Source organism: Nestor notabilis, unplaced genomic scaffold (genome assembly GCF_000696875.1).
Source record: "Nestor notabilis isolate BGI_N333 unplaced genomic scaffold, ASM69687v1 scaffold13421, whole genome shotgun sequence".
Taxonomy (NCBI): Eukaryota; Metazoa; Chordata; class Aves; order Psittaciformes; family Psittacidae; genus Nestor; species Nestor notabilis.
Window position 1 is genome coordinate 18,318 of NW_009913434.1, and position 20,933 is coordinate 39,250.

The window sequence follows — 20,933 nt, forward strand, 5'->3', positions numbered from 1 at the left end:
TGGGAGGAAAAAGCGAGATAAGAATTTTGAAACATGGATGAAGTTGACATTTTGGTGATGAACCTTACGAAAAAGAACTGTAATACATCAATAAAATGAGTCATACATCGTCTTCTGTGTTTTAGTAAAACCAGAAGATTGTATTAATATATTACACAGTATTACATATATTTGGAGATCACTCAAATGATCAGTTAAGCAATAATGCTGTAAATGAGTTAGGAGTCCCATACTCAATATTAATCAATAAAGGTGGAAAACATCAACACCATTCTTCTCTCAGAAACAGGAGGGCTGAGCCTCTTTCCTGGATCAGATAATTATGTCTTCAGTTTTAGCCTTTCTCTCTTGCTATTATCTTCTCTCAAAACTGTGGGTCTGAACGTCCTTAAGACAGAGAGAGATTGCAAGTTCTTACTCGTTCATGTGGAAAGAGAGAGCACTGTGGGTCTATGGGAAAGACCAAAATCGGAAAAATACAGAAGCAATGAACTTCAACAGTCAGAAATAACTGCACACTTTAACCACCAACTAGTAATAATGGCAAAGACATTCTGCCAATGTTATCTTTTGTCTCCTTTCTATATATATAGATTTATTTATTTATTTATGTATTTGCTAATGCTACAAAATCAGTAAGGAACTTGATTTGTGTATGTTTAATTGCAGTTATCAAGAGAGTCACATAAACTGGGTAGGAATCTGCAGGTAAGACTTGTATAGGAAATGAGAAGCTCTCATATTTTGCATCTGATTTTCGATCAGTCTTCTTTATTATGATCTTTCTTATTGTGTGGCTTTAAATTAGAGGTGGCAACTTTTTCACATTTTAAACTTTTTATCATTTTGTGGTGGCTTCAGCCTGCATCCAGGCAGCTTCTCACTTCCTTCTACCACGGAATGGCAAGGGAATAGAAGGAAAACAAGAAGACTCATGTATCAAGATAATGGCAATTTAATAGGGAAGGCAAAAGTTCCATGCAGAAGCAAAGCAAAACCAGGACTTCCTTAGTTGTTTCACATAGTCAGGCAGACACAAATATCCTTTCCTAGCCTTTCCCAAGCTTTTAGTACTGAGCATGGCATCATCGGATATGGAACATCCCCTTGCTCAGTTTGGACCAAATGTCCCACCCACATCGGCTCCCGATTTCTTGCCCGCTCCAGCACACTCGCTGCAGGGAGAAAGCCTTGATCCTGTGCAAGGTTTTTTTAGTGATAGCCAGGCATTGGTAAGTTATCAGCACTGGTTTAGCTACTCATGCAAAGCACAGCACCATATGGACTCCTATAAAGAAACTTATCTTTAACCTAGACAGATATAATTCACATTATAAGAAAAGATTTAGCATAAATGGGAATCAAGCTCAGATGATCTCATGAAAATTAACAAAAAAATAAAAAAAGAAAAGTATTTCTTATTTTTTTATTTATTTTTCTCTCTGTTTTCTTATTTTTCTTAATTCTCTTTTTGACCTTGTTCTTGGTTTTGTAATATACCTGTTTACAGATGTTTTATGAGGCTAAGTGGAAAGTAAAATAATACAGAAGAGTATCATCATACACTTACCCTTAGAGTTACTTTACCTACAACTCTTACCTTGTTGACATTTTGACACGTGGATGTGTGGATTTTCCATGGATGTGAATTTAATAAATCTTTAATTTACATTATGTAACTATAGAATCTTTTGGGTTGGAAAGACCTTTAAGATCATCAAGTCTAACCATTAACCCAGTACTGGCAAGTCTATGACTAAACCATGTCCCCAGGCACCACATCTCCTCGTCTTTTCATATTCATGAAAGTTTACTTTTAAAAAACACACATTACTGCATGCACATAAAAATGCATGATTCAATGCCTTATTCACAGTCTGGTGGTATTTTCAATTCTCTATGTACATTTTAATTAGGTTTAAAACATGAAATAGAAGAATTATGAGGGTTAACAACTAAAGCAGGGGAATTAAAACATACAGCTAAAGCTTTTACCTGGCACAGATACACCATACACATTTGCTTCTTGTATGAAGTCCAACATTACAATGACATCAGAAACTTCTGTAGTTGCAACATTCTCCCCTTTCCATCTAAAACACATTAGAAAATAATTTAGTCCCATGAAAACATATGGACACCTCTTCTTGAAAAAAAACATTAACTTTCGTAGGAACTCCATTCCTTTCAGACTAACGACATCTCAAATTTGTTCCCGCTTATCACACTCGTATGTTGATCTGATCACCAGAAGACGTGCAATTCAAAAATGGTACTGGATATTAGCCGTTACTATAAAGCGCAATGAAAACTGATTATAATCTGATAGAATGATTTTCAATATTTTGATGTGTATTTAAACATGTAAAATGTGACCAGCATTCAGTAGATAAATTTTTTTCCACTTAAGTATCCAACTTCCTTGCTTGTAGCAAAACCATCACTAGTTACTACGTTTATTGGAAAGACTGTTCAAAGCGTTAATTCCTACAAAACTATGCAGCTCTACGGGAACACTTTTTTTAAAAATTAATCTCCTATTATCCACCATAAGATCATTATAAACTACATCGCAATGGTAATAAACCGAACACTTCAGGATGAAAACAAACAGAACAGTATGATTATATTCTGCATGACCATTTTTTTTAATGAAGAAATGTGAAATGAAACAATTATTATACCTGAAGGTATCTCCAATTCTGTCCCAAAAATAAAGAAAATTCTCATGATCTTGAAGCATTAGATCTCCAGTATTAAAATAAAGATCTCCCTTCTTAAATACCTCACAGAGTAATTTCTTTTCTGTGTGTCTCTTATTGCCAGCATAACCAAAGAAGGGGTTCTTCGCATTGACTTTGGAAATGAGAAGACCAGCCTCACCTGCACAGAGAAGTTGAAAGAATATAAACCTGGGATATCATTGCACATTTCCTGTACTTTACATTAATATTAATTTGGTACTCATGATTTTAGAAGACCAGGAACCAAGTACAGCAGGGTTTTATATGTAAGACCCAAAAATAACAACTAACCATTTCTACTGCTTTACAGTTCCTGTGGTCACCTCTACATGCAAAGTGACCATACAGAAACAGTACAATATTGTCTACTCAAATTCCCAGTCTTTTGTATTTCTTCCTGATGACTCATCATTGTTCTCCCAGAACTGTCATCTATCGGTTATAAGTTCACTAGTACATTTACTAACCTCTTAAAGTGCACACTTCAAATTAATATTCCGTCCCATTCCCCACACCTTACTGAATTTAGAGTGATAAGTCTCAGCTTCACCCACTTCCTACTGAAAAACAGTGTTAATAAAAAACAGGTATTCAACCCAGGCATTAAATCCCAGTGTAGTCTCCATTCTGAAGTTCTGAGAACAAGTCTTAAGAATTTTCATTAATGTGATACAGCCTCATCGTTTTCTTCTTGGAGTAAAATATAATAGTCTTAATTTTTTTCTCAAAAATAGGGAGAGATGGGGCTAGGATTATCCTCTCATGCACGGAGTATCTGGCTATTAGTTTGCTGAAAGTGGAATAGTACAAACTTCATACATTTTTGGAAGCACTTTCTGGACAATGAAGTTCAAGACTTATGTTATTTTGTATCAGAAACAAGCATTATAAATATGAAAACATAGAAAAATTAAAAAGTATATGCAATTTTTTCTTCAAGGCTGCCTCATAAAAAAATATGTGCCTTTTTCCCATTAATTGGTAGTTTTTAAGGTGAAAGCATTTAGTTCACTGGTAGCGTCACTGCAGCCATGATGCTCTGAAGATACAGGGTATTGGTATGAAAAAGTCTATGTAGAGAGATAGTACTATTTATTAGACTGACTAGTATAACTGAAATAAAATTAGACCAGCTGTCTAATTAAGAGAACTTGTTTGCTTCACAGGCTAGTCTGTCATCCCTACAGATAATTTCCTATAAAAATTAATGTTTCGGGGACCATATTTTCCTGAAAGCTTCCATCTTTGATTAAGACCTGTTAGAGAATCTCTTAAGTCTTTTGAAAAAATATGCTTCATCTCCCTGTTAAAGCTGTCTACCTGACCTTTAGTATGAGGGGTTTTTGCTTTAGCTTCCAGGAATTAATTACAGCTACCTTTCTACAGTACAACAGAGATGCTTCAGTATCTGATAAATGCTTTGAAAATAGGTGTAATCAAGAGATACCACTTGTTTGATAGGTATTTTGGAGGCAGGCTATAATCAAGCAACCTCTTCAAAAAAATGAAAAAAAAAAGAAAAAGCTTAATCAACTTGTTTAGTTAGGAACACTTAATCTCTTACCAAAAAGGATTTAATTTAATTGACCAGTCTTTCTCACAGAACTCTGAGGCAAACATCTCACTATGTTAACTTCCTTTAAAAATGAGAGATGTCATTATCTACATATTCAGAGATAATATCACATCATCATTTTTGAACATTGCTCTTCTGTTAACATATTCCAGGCTCTCCTAAGTTCTTCTGCTGTCAGCACTGGAATGTTTAAGTGTCCTGTCTTAGATCAAAATCACATTGCTTTTGTCAGAGCAAAGAGTTAATAGTTGATGTTGGCAGAGGACACTAACACAGTAACAGTGTTCCTTAAAAAAATTATCTGAAGTGTTTCAACCAAAGGCCGTTATATCCTGTTAAAATACGTACTTACCTTTCTTAACTTTTTCACACCAACCTTCCTTATTTCTGATTGGTTCATCCTTTTGGAAATCATACTTGATTAAATCAAATGGGAAAAAAAGCTAAAAAAGGGAAAAAAGGGTCCTCAGTTATTCATCTACACAGTGACATCTGGTGGCAGCAGGTATAGCAAGGAAACTTTTACCCCAGTCTTGCTCATCTAAATGCAGAATGTAGTTTCATTTAAAACTGAAAACACCATGTATGTAAACTTACACCATTTCCTGGAGGTAAACAACATCAAAGAATATTATAATGTTGTAACTTTCAAAAATACTTGGTGAAGACATAGAACTGTAATTTTGTTAATATTTTTAAGAGTGATTTATGGGATCCACCCAGCAGTGGAAGAGCCTACACAAATCAGGATGATAGAAGCATATCTGGAATTTAACTGACATTTAATGATGGTAGCTGATATGAAAAGTGTTCTTGGGGTCTTCTGGCACATAAAACAACTGGCAAAGCAAACACCTAAATCTCCTTACAAAACGAAATATGCTTCCTTTTGGGCATATTTCTATTTGGGCATATTTACTATTGCTTACCTAGCCTCAGTTCTTCCCTCAAGCTTTCTCAGGCTGGTGTATGGTGGGAAGTCTTATCACAAGCATCAACAGAAGGATATATACTCACATGCCAATTGACATGGTCATGTAGCTGTGCATGTTCCACAGTTACATCAGGGTTAGTTCTGCATTTTTCTGAAATATTATGAACGCTTGAGTCCTGACACTGCTGATCTAACTGACTCCTTAGTTACATTTTACAACCAACCTTCCTCTTGTGTAGGGATCACCAAGAATGTGACTCTAAGTAAGCTGAAGGAGAGGGAAAGATACTCTTATCAACACTAGAAATTGCAATACCTTTTTTCTCCAACATAGAGGGCCTGAATCTTACTTCACTTCATTTTTCTATTGTGATATAAATCCAAATAAGATCTTTGAAAGACACTGACAGATATCTTATGACTAATTCTACATGGACCACTGTGTTTGCAGTTACCATCCAAAGGTTTCCGTTTGCCCAGCTTGGGATTCTGATTTCCCTTTTCATAAAGAAGTATATCAGCAATCTATTTAACGACTAGTGAAACCAAGGATATGCAATTATCTTCTCTTGAAGAAATCCTGGCAATCAGAGAAAATAATTTTAAAAACATAAATATGCACCTGCACTACTTACAATAAAGAAATGCAATATAATTTAAGGATGGTGATATGAAACAGAATGAAGTAAAGGGCAGGATGCTAAAACATAAACCCCTTTTCTGCAGCTAATTTGGATGAAGAGTTGCCTAATTATTTTGTCTTAATTTGAAATGCTGCTGAAGCTATATCACATAATTTTGTTTTCAAGGAAGTCTGAATAAACAGCAACTTGAATCAAACATCAAGCACAAAATTTCAGCTTCGTATGGACAAACTTATTTGACTGAGTCTTTTCAATGTGTCTTCCTTCTACCCCAAGTCTGAAACAAAAAGATATTTTTAATACTTGACCAAAGGAACATGGTCATAGCATACAAAATCAGTTAATGATCCAAGAATTTGACACTTCTTGAATTAAGTGAATTTTTGTGGGTTTTATTTTCCTAATGACTACATACTATAGCATTTACCTGCCTAATAGCCGAAGTCAAATAACAATATTTGTCTCTAAAATAATTAAATATTTGAAAGCTGAAAAGTTCACCATAATTAGAAAATAATAATATTCTTCTTGATGAAAAAAATGGGATATATTCATAATAAACACAAGTAATTTTTTATTAAGAGTTTTTTCTTTTGGCTGTCTGAATTTACTTGCTGTTCCTTTTCAGGGTTTTTTTTTTACACTGGTATTTACTACTGTAATAGGTTTCATATGATATTCAAATGCAATGAATAATGTAAGTAATTAGAATGAAGTGCTATAAAATGTTATTCTGGTATTTTCGTTTGATTAGAACAGCAGCGTGCCCTGTTCAGTTCCATTTTTATCTGATCATTCCTTCAGATCTTAAGAGGTGTATCTTGTTGACATACTAGTCTGTATGATGCAGTATGCTGTTACAAATACTCAGAAACTTTAATTTAGTATCTGAAATAGTCTAAAAATTGAATTGTTGAGCCTTTGCCGCAGATGTCGTTTAATGCCTGCAACTTTAGAGTATTAACCATGCCTATTCAAGTTAGCTTTTTAAAATAATACTTATGCAAATACGTAATTAAAAGGAGAAACCCCCACATATTGCATTAGACATGCATAATGAAACTATTCCAATACATAATGTGCAAATAGCTGTCTCTGTGGAAACAGCTTTCTTTTCATATTAAATATTAGAAAATGAAAGCTTCAGAGCCAAACATTTAGTATGGGTTCAGGCCTACATTTGTTTATCTTGTTATTTCAAATTTATTGGAAAAGAGGGGCTGAGCTGTTGAAGCATTTCAGACTACTTCACTCATCAGTCATCATTTTAATCTATATTTTACTCCCTAAAGCACTACATAAATATATCAAACAAAAAGCGTCATTTGTCTAAAATGAGTTAACCTGCAACATTATTGTCTTTTACTGTGCTACATGGATGTTATCTAGTAACAGCATCCCACCTCCATACTCCTTTTTTATTTTGTAATTGACTGGAAATATTTGAGGTTGAATATTGTTTTGAAAATAACTCTGTTATTTTCTGTTATTCCACTTACAGTGAATGCTCACAGAACCTCCGTCAGAGGACAAGGATCACAAGCTATTGCTTTGCCTTTAATTATTTTAGAGACAAATATTGTTGAATTCTCTAGGAGAACATCTGTTTACAAAACAAAGCATTACATGTAACAATTCCAAAAGTCTTAAAAAAGTGAAATGCAAGGAAAAAAAAAAATTCTGGAGCATAGTATCATCGTATCTTACAAAAGATTTTAAAATATACTTGTAATACATTCTTACGCTTTAAAGAGTAGATGTATAGGTCCTCTGCACAGTTGTTTCGTTTGTCAAAGTAAACAAAACCAAGAAAAATACTTTTAGAAGTCATGAGTGATACTAATTGAATCACCAGATACTATAATAAAATACCCTGGAATACAGTTGAAGTACCATAGATTATTTTAGCTCAAAACCAGTCAAAAGAGCAGAAACAATGCTCATTTTCATTGGCCAATGAACTTAAGAGCTTCCATTGCTTGGATTAAGACATGCTAATGTTCTTCCTGTGAATCCAGTTTTCCAGGGTCTTAATCCTAACTTAGTTTACTTTTAAACTAAGAAGTATCTCTTATGCCACTTAAGTTCTATGACTGCATGAAAAAAGTGCGTCATACTAATTATGCGTTGCTGTGTAAAAGACGAAATATTTTATATGTTGAAATTATTTATGATTTGGTATAAGATTTAAAAGTTCCTCTGCTCAAAGCTGGTTTTGATCCATACAGTTATGAGTAAGAGAGAGTTAGACTCTTGGAATACTTGGAATACTTAAAATAATGAAAAAATACATTTATAAATAAAGAGTGGAATATTTATTTTACATGCTGTTTTTTCAGGTGTACTTGCCATGGGTTACTTTTAGCCCTTCTTAGAAGCTTCATTGGATCTCACTAGTCTCACTCTCCCATTGCATGTTCTCTGCCATCACTCAGAATTTATTTCAGGGTAAGAAAGATTTATATATATATATTTGATAGACATGACTAAGAGTCTTACAGATTTTTTCCCATATCGCATTTATATAAATACACATAATGTATGTCCTATATAATAAAATTTTAATAAAATTAATCATTAACAATATACATATGTATACCAGATGTAAATATAGTAATACATTATATTACTATGCTAATCTATGCACTATCGTCTTTGTAAAACCAGCTGAAAAGCTATTCAGAGGCTTTTACTTTTCCATTCATTGACTCTGTATGAACATCCTTATTGCAGGATTTATTCATACACCACAGTGATGCTTTCAAGCACATGAACCAATGCCTCTTGTACAAAAAGTATAGTGTGAAAATAAAAAGTGCAAATAAGAACACTCCTTTGAGTTAACATCTCACACACAGTGGTTCTTGGATGTCTGGCAACTGCTGTAACATTCATCTGTTTCTTCCTATTATGTTGTCTTCCAATTTATGAAAATAAATGTGTTCTGTAGAACCTTAGTATTTATCATAAGTGTTTGTCCCCAACCCTTGGTAGTTACTGACAGAAATGTTACTTTGGTCATTCTAAGAGCTCAATTTGTCCTTTAAAGCTATTACTTCTGTCTGCATTTCACCATTAAAAAACTGCCACTGCCATCACATACAGCAGAAACGCCTTGCTATTTCTTTTCTTTTTTCCCTGCTAAAAATACTTTAAACCTACCTACTACTGTCCCCATTATACTGTCGGTAAGTGTATGTATGGGTTTTTATAATGAATTTACTTCATTTCAACTGTGCAATTATGCCAACAGAAAGAGAGTAAGTTAGTTCCTTCTCCTTCACTGTATCAAATATATGAACACACAGGCCTCTTCTCCTCTTTCTCAATTCTCTCTCTATTCCCAGTTTAAGAAATAGGTGTTAGGGAAATCCCTAGAGACTATGTCTAAGGGTATCCCTCATATTGTCCCATGTGTTAAGAGAATAATGTTTCAGAGGTTGTTGGAGCATTTATTTGAAGAAACAACAACAAAAAAAACCAACAACAACACAACAAACCCCAAAAACCAAAAAACCCAGCAATTGGATGGCTGGGCCTTGTCTCTGCCATTCTCTGCTTTTCAGCAGGGGACAGTCTCCCTTTCCAATTTCAGATCATTTATAGTTCAGCAAATCAGAAATAAAGCTGCTCTCCTTTACGTATTGCTAGATGTCCAGCAGATGTCATTCAGACTGAAGTAAAACAAATACAGTAACTACACTTGACAATGCATTAACAATCTGTAACCTTTAAAACGTATTTTAAATAACCCACAACAAATGCCTGTAATAAGTAAAACCAAACTTATCTATGTCATCAAAATACACAGTTTGTGTCACAGTACTCGCAGATTGTGGAGTAACCAAAACCACATATAAAAGGCCCCCAAACTTCAGTATTCTTTTAAATATGTACTTAAAAAAAAAAAAATGCTGAAAAGTATGTCTCATATTTTCAACATTCCTTCTCTCTCTTAACCTCATTAAGACTTTTCTGAAACTGCACTACAGCAAGCCCTTTCTTATGTCAACACTCTTCTGCTTCAGCATATGAGGGAGCTAGCTGCTCCTGCAAAGAAGTATCACGAAGCAGACTGAAGGAACCACCATACAGAGGAACTGCACTGGTGACAGAACAGAGACCAGGTAGTTAACAAATTGCAGAACTGTTAATTTGAGACATGTAACTATCGTAATATTATTAATATGCCATGTCCTCCCACTGACACATATTCGTTCAGAGAGAGAGGCCATGTGTGTCACACAACTATGACTGGATTGAAACATACTACTTACAAAAAAGTAATGATGGAGCTGTGGATCAGCCTCTGAAACTTCCTTGATTTAGATGAGATTTGGGGCAGTTCTATTTCCACATAAAATGAGTCATATAATCCACCCACTGACCTGGCTAAACATACTATGTCCATGTAACCAAGGCAAAGTAATTTGTCTCTGCATCGAATCTGGTTTTCCATGCCAACCTTCATTCTTTTCTCAAACTCTACAGTCATACAATGCCAAATATATATACTTTGGAGGAAGGGTTCAGAGCCATTACAACTCAAGTCCTTTGGAGAATGGCAGTAGCTAAATATTGAACCTGATCACAAATAACTTGCTTTGGGTACTTTCCTTATATGAGAAACTATGGAAATAACCAAAGTCTTAATGTGGATTTATCTCTAGGGAAAAGAGAGTGTAGAAAAAGACATAATAAAACTGATTTCAAGCCAAGCCAAGTGCAATGAATGGCTTTTTCTAGTTCCTTCCATATTATGGTCTTTCCATATTCATACTGAGTAAAAAAAGGGATGATCCATAATTATCTTGGCAGACTATACTGATGTTTTCATAGAGTACAACAGTTACAACTTAGAATAGTATAGAAAATACAGAAAAGATGTCTAGTGAGATCAAGTATTCAGTTACCACTGCATTTATTTTTTAACTGCAGTTTGCAAGAGCTAGTTTTTTCTCCTAATCTGCAGTGACTAACTCAAATCATAAGCCCCATCATTAAAGAGGAAAAAGTAACATATTTCAAGTGCAAAAAGCCCCAGAATACTAGTCTTCCTTTTGGAAACACAAACAGCATATGCTATTGACATATGAAGTGACCCTGTTAATACATGCAAAACCCCAACGCTACTTGATTAAAAATAGAGATATTTAAATCAATAAATAGCCAATTTGAAGTCTAACCCTTTATCTGCTGTAACCTTTACATGGTATTTCCAAAAGGTTAACGAATTATGTCGTAACTCAGTCAAAATTTCTAAAATATTGAAAATAATTTTGCTCAGGTTTGGAACAAATTTAACATTTGCTAAGATTTAAAGAAAAAAAATGGTTTAAAATAATCAAAGCATGTGGTTTATAAAAGACTGAAACAAAAATCAACAACAGCCCTAAGGTTCCCGGTTCACCTACTACTTCCTAAATTCCAGATTCCTCATTTTCTGTAGTGGATCTCTACCCTTCTAGACATGAGCACCAGATGTCCACCGTGCATACTACAGAGCACAAGTCGTGTAGACCAGTAAATCAGCAGAGTCAGTCTCCTTAAATTCCTGAACTCTCAACAGTTTCTGAAAAATACAGTAGCTCTTTTGGTGTTTTCCTGAGTGTTTCTAAGTTCTTCCCTCCAGTCTAGCTTCATATCCCAGAAGTGAAGAATTCCTCTGGCCCTGAGTTGTAAAGTAGTCTGCAGTCATCGTAATGTGATGATGCTTTATTGAAGTTGTGGACCCTGGAACATATGCTACCTAGAAAACTATCTGCATGCCATCAGAAGATACCTCTGAGTATTTTTACATCATTCTCTGAAAAAAAGTTTTGTCAGGATGTTTTACTATCAGTTCTCAGGAGCACAGATGCCACTTAAGCCAGCAGGATTTGTATATGTAAACAAGTATCACAGTATAGATAGGTATATATATCTCATTTAATTTGCAAATTCTAGGCAATGCATTTAATCCTATTTATTTCAAGATGAGTAAAAATTGGTGTAAATAACAACATAATGTTGAATATTGAGTCTCCTTGATAGAAAACTTTTCTAAATTTTTCATATTACTAGCTAAGGCTTGGGATACATATTACTTGCTGACTTCATAAACCATTTAAGAGATGTTCTTAATAGCATCCAAAGGGAGAAATCTATCTATGAATTTCAAGCTGAAATAAATTCTTCATTTACTCAGAAGGATGAAGGAAAGCCACCATATGTGACATAAATACTATGTATTCCTTTTCTCCAAGACATGTAATTCCCATTGTCAAAGCTGATGAAAAACGTTATAGAGGCTACTGAATAAGCAGTGCAAGAAATGTGTGCTTTTTCTAGTTTTAATAACCTAGAACAAACCAAATAAATATAGCAGATTTGGTATATAAAGGAAATTAAGATTTTTAAATTAATATTCTTGGCAAGTTTGTCACAATTACTCAATAGTGATTATATTTGTATTGTGTTATCTTGGAAATTTCTGGATAATGATATAGACTAGATGTTGTTTGAGTTGAGTTACTTATGTTTAATTGCACCTAGGTATAAAATATCTCTTAAAGTTGTGTCTGCCTGTGTGTCATTTTAATGGCTATTAATTCCCATGCCAAGTACTTACATAGTAATATTCACTGTAAATACACTTTTTGGAAACTGCTTTAAATATAATCTGTAGAACACCAATTCAGGAAGGATACTTGTATGTTTATTTTACAGCTGATAAGTTCTTAGGTATTAAAACAAATCTAACTTCCTCTTTTGTCCTTTAATACAAAGATTTGAAATGATATTTGGAACCTACTAAAAAGTCAGAAGAGGCAAGGCCTTTTTGCCTCTTGAACCTTAAGAAAAATCTAAGCGTTACTGCTGAAAGTGTAACTGGGTTGGGTGCTAAGCACTATCTGCAGTACTTTGGCAGCCAAGATTTTACAGAGGGTAATTAAGCCAAAAAATTTACCTTGGATTTATTACCTCATGATCTGTGGTCAAATTGAGAAATAGTTTACCTTTATCAAAGTAAAATGTAAATCAATAGTCACCTTATAAAAGAAATTGGTGCGTCCAACAGATCCAATTTTTCCTGTGTGATTCATGAAACAAATGTTTCCTTCAGTAGCACCATAAAACTCACAGATCTTAACAGAACCAAATCTGTTTAAAAAATCCCTCCATACATCATTTCTTACTCCATTTCCAACTGCTAGTCGAACTTTGTGATTTTTTTCTCCTTCCTTCTGTTAAAGAAAAAAAAGAAAATGTAATTTTAAATATAATATACTGGTAACTGCATTTGATTGTTGCATGTACCTTCTTTAATTACATTAAGTATAAACAACAACAAGAAACAATCAAGAAGTTAAAGAAAGCTGCCATAGCTCACCTACAGCTACAATGTAGCGAACTGCAATAAAACCCCTATTATCTTGTTGAACAAGCAAATTATTTCCTGAATAATAGCTACATTAATTTATATAAATGCTTCCATGTTTTTAAAGTTGCATTGTCTCAGTCTGTTTCCACTCAGGAATTAGAAAACTGGGAAGAACAGAGACATCATTTCTGTGAAGGGATTTAAGTCAGCAGAGATTAATAGTTACTTTCTTGTGTCTTCAGATTTCACACACTTGTAATATCTGCTCCTTCCCACACACTGTATATGAGTCATCTTCTGTATTTCTTTCAATATTAAGACTTGCAAGGTTTTATTCAGTGTTACTTGGAATATGTTATTTCTTGGTGAACTTGAGTTACTGTTGTCACCTCCGCTGTTTTATTACAAGAAACACAATTGTACATGTTCATCCAGTTCCGTGAGACTCTAATTTTATGAACACATTCTCAAACGTTGAGATTGCTTGAGCACTTTTAAAATACAAATCAGATTTCAGCTGAAGTATCAGAAGGCAAAAAATCTAAATTGTTGGTTTGGTTTGGTTTTGATTTTACCTGTTTTAAAATAAGACTCCCTTGTTAATCATTGTAAGTGGCAATACAGAATGCCCTAGAAGTGAGACAGCGCAAAATAAATAAAGGTATGTCATCACATACCTTTAGAACTGCAGAGCACTCTGGTACCGCAACACTGTCAGTGTATACTTCTACTATGTACACTTACACATATGTATACAAACACCTGTCTATGTACATATGCACATACATGCACATATTCACACTCTTTATATATTTACATGTGCGTGTATATATAAGTCCACATATATTTAATACAGAAAGCAAATAGTCCCTATTTTCTGTTCTTCTAGTCTAGTTTCCTTTTCCCTTCCAAACTCTAATCCAGTGTGAATTAGGTGTGTCTTTGTAGTGAAAATCCATTTTAGCACCTTTAATGTCACATAAAACTACAGCAAACTAGTTCTGTGAAGAGGTCTCGTCAGCTGACTGAAACAGGAATCTTTATTTTGTATATTAAAACCAGTGAAGTTTCTACTGATTGCATAGACAGAAGCGTTCTCCAGAGGCTTGCATCTTGGCCAAATTCAGTTTCATAAGGACAATGAACTCTCAGTCCTGTAACAAAAACTGCAAACACAGTGAAATTTTAAGTTCCTCCTCTAAGTCACAAAGACCGACCTCTTCGAAACCCCTAACTCACAGGATAAAAAAGTCCTCTTTTGAGCTTCAGAGTCTTTCTTTTGGAAATTAAGTCTTCTTGATGGAATGATTCAGCACGGAACTCACCTATTTCCCTAGATGCAGATAGGTCTTGGCAGATTACAATCTGAGGCATTATCCTATTTTACTTCGTAACTACCTCACTCACAGGCCTTCCTTCATCACTAAACATTCTGTTTTTACAACAACCCAATTCTTTCTTTTTCCCTTCTCCTCCCCTACCTTAGTTCAGATGCGAAAGTAATTTCTAACCACATAAACACGTGCTTCACAGATTTCATGTTAAATTATTATTAGAAAGTGCTGCGTTACAGTGTACAATGAAACTGACCAGGGACATGGCCTGGAACAAAGTGTCTAAAAATTGCCCATAGTTATTTTTGGAGCAGTTTGATTATTGAGCTTTCAACTTCAGATGCAATATCACAATGCAAGAGTGTAGGTTTGCAGATACCTGAAATAATGTGACATTCAAAAATAATGTACTTTCAATCATCAAAAAGTATTCTTTTTTTGTAAGAGTGCTACTTTGAACTTTAACTCTTTTTTTTTTTAATTCTTCCACACAGAAAGTTGTCCACCATGTTTAGAATATTCCAGTCAGCTCAACTTAAAAACTTTCCAAAGATGATTATTTTCCTTACAGTTTCATTACTAAACTGAAATTAACTTGTCAGTAACTGAACTGCAGTAACCCCTTGCTGATGCCACTGAATTACTTAAATGTACTGCCTCTTCTAAGAGAGGAAAAATAGCACATGAGATTCTTTCAAAGAAATCCTTTGTTCCATGCTGAACAGAAGAGACAAACACGTGCATATATGTACACATACTAATTAAGTGGGCCATTCATCAGGCTAGGAACATTTAAAATCTCTAGAGACTAAGTTAATAAGCAGGTAAGTTTGCTTCTATTATTTATTCTTTAAGAAAAATAAAAACATTGATAGCTGCTTGTTGCAAAAACACAAACTAGGATGAACTAGGAAGGAGTGGCCTACATGGATTTTAAATTATTTTTCCAAGACAATTATGGCCTCATTTACACCTTTAATTCCTCATGTTATTTTGGCTGCTTTACATTACTGCACCACAAAGTTGTTTCTGTAGTGGAAAACACACAGAATAAACTTGACAGATCAGCATTCTACTATGCTTGCAATGTTAACACCTATTCACAGTACAGTATATGACTATCTCACTTGAAGTATTAAAAGAAGCATTCTCCTAATGCCTTCAGCCCTTTTGCAAAAATACAAAAAAAGGTGTATGATACAATCAAGAACTAATTAGAGAGAGCAAATTTTCTTAAAAGGAAGGTCAGTAATTCTTCACAAATAAGGCAAATTTTCTGTTACACTGCATTACTGCAACTTCTGTATTTGTGATTTAGTCAGCTCCATCACAGTTATACACATCTGTTGATCTAAGACTCCCTGTAGAGTACTGCAGGGCTTTCTGAGGAAAAGGCATAAAAACTGTCATACATTTTGCAGACTTTCAACTGTAAGAATGGAAAGTACATGTAATTTAATTTTCTAGCAGGTTTCATAGGTATGAAGAGAATGATTATAATGAGGGAAACTTTAAACAGTGATGTCACATCAGTTTTACATGTGAGGAAATTTATATAGCTATGTTTTACATATTTTTACCTAATCTGTATAACTAATACATGACATGAATTCATGTTAGCTTTTCATGCAGCTAACTTTCAATGGAAAGTGAATCACAGTAAATAAAATCTGGCCATTTTAATATATTTTTCATTACTAGATCTATATATTCATCATATGTATTATTGTCCAAATCACTGCCAACTCTAGACATGTTAGTATCCATGGCCAATGTGGTCAAAAACTTATGCAGTAAATAGAACGCAATAAATAAGAGAAGTGAAAGAAAAAGGATGATAATTCCAAGAAATTCTAGAAACCTGGTTGAGTGATGCACACTTAAGAGTGCCCTAATGCATGGGACTAGAAATAAATGAAATATGCAGGAACATATGCTTTAAACAAGCTATGGCACTGAACAGTCACTCTTTGAATTTCTGCCATATTCAGATGCCATTTTATCAAATAGCTTCTCTGTGGTATAGCAGACAGAATTACAGGAGTAGGAGGAATTCCAGGAAATCACCTTGTACACATCTCTCATCATAAGCTCTACTCTCCCTGTGCCATTCTTGACTCCTGTACAAGTTGTGGCATGCCAGCAAGCTCCCCCTGCAACAGCTGGTATGCAGTGCGGCTGCATGCATATTCGAGCCTGCTGTAACAGCACAGTACCTCACTAACACTTTCTTCACTAAAAGCTGTATTTCCTCAGAATATCTCACTTATGAAGGACTCAGTGCCTTGCCTTGGTCAACTATCACAAATAAGTTCAAACAAGGTCTGTCCTCTGAGAAGTTGTTCATGCTTTGCATTTCTGAATGTGATTGATAGTTTTCTACAGATAACTAGGGAAACAAATTTTAGAATAACAGAACATTAGAACATATTTCCAAGGCTTTTTAAAAATATTTATTTTCCTGCACTATTTTCTTTTCTTAAAGCTGATTCTGAAATAAAATGGGGATTCAGTTATCCATTTATTTCCAACAATATAGTTAAATTTTTTTTTCAATGCCTTTTTGAAATATTAATAAGCAAGAACTGTTCTTACCTTACACTTGGACTTCAGTTTATTCTGCTTAGATCTTTGAACCCTGTACCAAACATCTGCAGAAATCATATATCAGTTCTGACAGACTATTTCTCCATTTTGAATGCTTGTTTTCATTTGTATAGTAATTAACTGACAAGTCAGGATCTGCCTTATTACACTAAATACCACAAACCTGGATTTTTCCATCTGCCAGACTTTTCTTCTTAAGTGTTCTCTGTAAACTATGTGGACTATCTACATGATTAAGTTGTTGATAAAAGAAATGCCTTTTAAAGTGCCATCAACAGCACATTAAGTGGTGAAGAAAGGATTCATGACTGCAGCTATTTAAAAATGTACTTAGGAGCTGCTTCAAAAGAATGTAAGAAAACAGTTTCATTGTCCTACTTTTACCATTTCTGCAGCAGGAAAAGCCAAATGAAGAGAAGCAAATGCAACTTCAAGCAAAGCTGACATGACATGTTTCCTGTATTGTGGCCTTGATGAAACTATAAGTAATCTCAGGGCCAAAGAAATGCAAACACCTGTTAAATATAAAATATGATGGACAGACCACACAGAATTTACATTCATGTATTTACAAGGAATGTCTGTAGCAACACATTCACCAGTTCCCTAAGAAGGGGTCATCAGGTAGTTAGTAGAGAGACTGTAAGAAGAGAAATAATCTTACTGCAATTATGATGACACATGTAATAAATTCTTCAAGATGCATGCTTACAAGGACTTTCCAATAATGTTTAACTACAAATTGCAACTAGATTTTTGGAGCAAAATACATACCCAAATTTAAAAATACAAATAAAAGAAAACAGGGTGCTGAAGACATGCACTGTTAAGAAAGGAATAGGAATTCTAGGAACAGGACATAGCCTTCCAGTTTAGGAACTGGTTGTTTCCTGTTCAGTGTATCTCAAAATCTCACCACACTTTCATTAATCAATCTCCTGATAAATTAGTAGGATTAGATCCTAACAGTTGTCTTCCTTTACCTCTTCTAATAAGAAATGTTCTCTTTAGCTGAACTTCTATTTCCTTGGAAAGTATCTGCCAACAAAAAAAAACGCTTTTGTCAGTATTCCACCCACTAATTTTGGTGGTTGTCCTAGGAGCCCACGAGTCAAAATAAAAACTTTCCAAAGGTCAGTTCAGAGAATTAAAGCATGCACAAATTATTTCTTATGCTCCACATTGCACACAATATTCAGTGAGCAATATGAAGCTTCCCTTTGTGGAAGTATGACTGTGGTTTCTAGGCTTCCCTATCAGTGACCATTCATTTTCTGCATGACTGCACTACCTTAACCCAGAAGATGAGTATCCAGGAGAAGAAGCTGGAAGGAGATTCTTCAGGTTGCGTGACCTCTTATAGAGTCAGAAAAATCTTGAGCCACTGTGCTAGCAATGACATCACAACTAGCCTTCAGTGCTGTTTTGGGTATGGAAAACCAATGCTTCCTAAGGCCTAAGGGAATTTAAGAACGTTGTTATCTATGAACACTGCAGTAAACTTTTCCAGGAAGAAAACCTGAAAAGCCATTATTAGTGGGAAGAATGAGAAAGCCGACACAGAACCATCATGTGGATGGAGTCTAAGAGAGGTATGCCAGTACATTAAAGTATCAGAAGGCATTAAAATATCAGAAGGCAGTAGTCAAATTGGATGGGATTATACTTTTTAAAAATAATACTATTGTTGTAGTCATGGAATTTTACAGCACAAACTTTATTGGATATACAGTTTTTTTCTCCTGATATAGTCTGGAGGCAAAAAAATACAAGCTTCCAAACCCAAGGTTCATTTCTAAGCTTCATTTTACATATGCTGAATGCATTCTTAGGTTAAAAATTCTGTTTTCTCTAATTGCATATACAAGCAGTGTTCAGTTTTGCTTTAGGCACTGTTAATACTGTAATGAACGAGTAACAACTTGGATTAAAAATTATGTCTACTTACAACATACATAAGTGGTTGCAGATATTTTTTAAAAAACGCCCACAGGTTACTAGAAGAATAAATAAATTACAAAATTACCCTCAGTAAATAAAATTGTAATGACATATAGAGATTTTTCAGAGACTTCAAACGGAAAGTATAGGTGTGGTTGTCTGTAACTGTGACACATTACTCGTTTGGGGGTGTTTAATAAAATGTTTATGCTGAAAACCTGCAAGGGGCTCGAAAAATTTCTACTCCACATTTTAAGGATAAGAGAAAGACCAATTCCCAGTCCTGAACAGAAATTGAGCTAAACTTAATGGGGAATAAAATGTAATATGAAGTAAAACCTGCATTGCACATTCCCAGACACAGTGTAGCAAAGTTCCTGCTGTTTCATTTTTCCCTCCTTACCTGACTATCAAATTCCCTTCCTTCAAACCAACCTGTTTCTGGGTACAAGTTCATGTAATATATCATAAATCATACCATTAGTATCATATGATGGCTTATGAGAGTAGAAGATAAGACATAATGATTAAGAAAACTGACTTCTAGCCTGTATTTGTAAATCACTTCAGGATTCAGTTCTCCTTTACAGAAAAGCAGGAAAAAGATGCTGCATTACCATTCATATATTTCCAAAAGCTTCAGGATGCAATGGATTATTTAAATAGCTTATTACGTCAAGTTTTAAACAAATCTGCAAGTGCATTAGAAAGATTTTTATACACTTTAAAGTTAAAATTATAAATGTGTTGCAAACTTCTGTGGAAAATATATCCACAGATTAGTAGAAAAGTATTTCCAAGACCTTTCCTTAGACAGTATTTAGGGAGCTCTGATATGCTGTACTTTTGAAATTTCATAGATAACTGTTAAGAGACTTTGAGCAATGTCAGCCAGCAAGATCAAGTTATTAATTTGCTGACTTTTCTCTTCCACTAGACTAGTTATGCTAATATCTCATAGCAGAATCCATTTGGTAGCTACTGATGGCTACTAGCTATTAATGCTGGTTCTCATATTTTCAATGTGATCAAAAGACTGCAAAAAAAGAGCTTGAAAGGCATGAGGATTACTCACTTACTTAGGAGCCCAGCAAAATTTATGAACATCATATAATGCTAGGTCTTTGTACTTATACATGAGGAAAAAAGACAACTTTGTTTACTAAGACATGTTCTTTCCAGACAACAGATTACTAAACCAAACTGTATGCAGAACAAGTTTCAGACACATACTACTGCAAAAGTGTCTTCAAGAGCTGCTGCAGCTGTGTCAGGCAGAAAGATCAAACAAGACAAAACTAATCAGAAAGCTAAGCAAAGATCTAATGCTACCACAGAGACTTGCCAAAAGTTTTGTTCAAAATCTACACCATTCATTTCAAGTTTAGTGTTAAAAAACAAATGAAGCACTTAATTGCTATAGTTTTATAGTTTTTTATAACTATAGTTATAGAAGGCCTTTATAGTACTTTAACCTCAAGAATACCATCCACATATCTTCACAGAATTTATAAACTTGTATTTGCCCTATATTTTTCATGCTGCAAGTATATATAGTAGTTCTATGTTAATGAAACTTCAAGAGAGATAACGTGGCAAATTATTTCACCTACCAGAAAAATAACAGCAGATTGTCTGACATATTTAAATCCTTCCACTTATTTCTGTGAAAATGTTTCTCTTACAGATTTAACCTGACAAATATTTAATATTTTTCTTCAAATACCTAGCCATCAAACTGTTTCATTTTATAATTTATTTTTTCTTGTTAAGGAGAATTATGTTTCTCT

The 20,933-nt window shown here is 34.3% G+C and overlaps 1 protein-coding gene across 1 annotated transcript in view; it reads right to left on the reverse strand.

Moving 5' to 3' along the window:
- Window positions 1-20,933, reverse strand: part of SLC27A6 (solute carrier family 27 (fatty acid transporter), member 6) — a gene marked incomplete at its 5' end in the record, with an annotated part of 36,378 nt that overhangs the window by 1,948 nt on the left and 13,497 nt on the right. Inside the window, 4 exons of the mRNA XM_010023204.1 lie at window positions 1,996-2,093; window positions 2,685-2,883; window positions 4,673-4,763; window positions 12,930-13,124. Coding sequence (XP_010021506.1) covers window positions 1,996-2,093; window positions 2,685-2,883; window positions 4,673-4,763; window positions 12,930-13,124 — 583 coding nt within the window. The remainder of the gene's footprint in view (window positions 1-1,995; window positions 2,094-2,684; window positions 2,884-4,672; window positions 4,764-12,929; window positions 13,125-20,933) is intronic.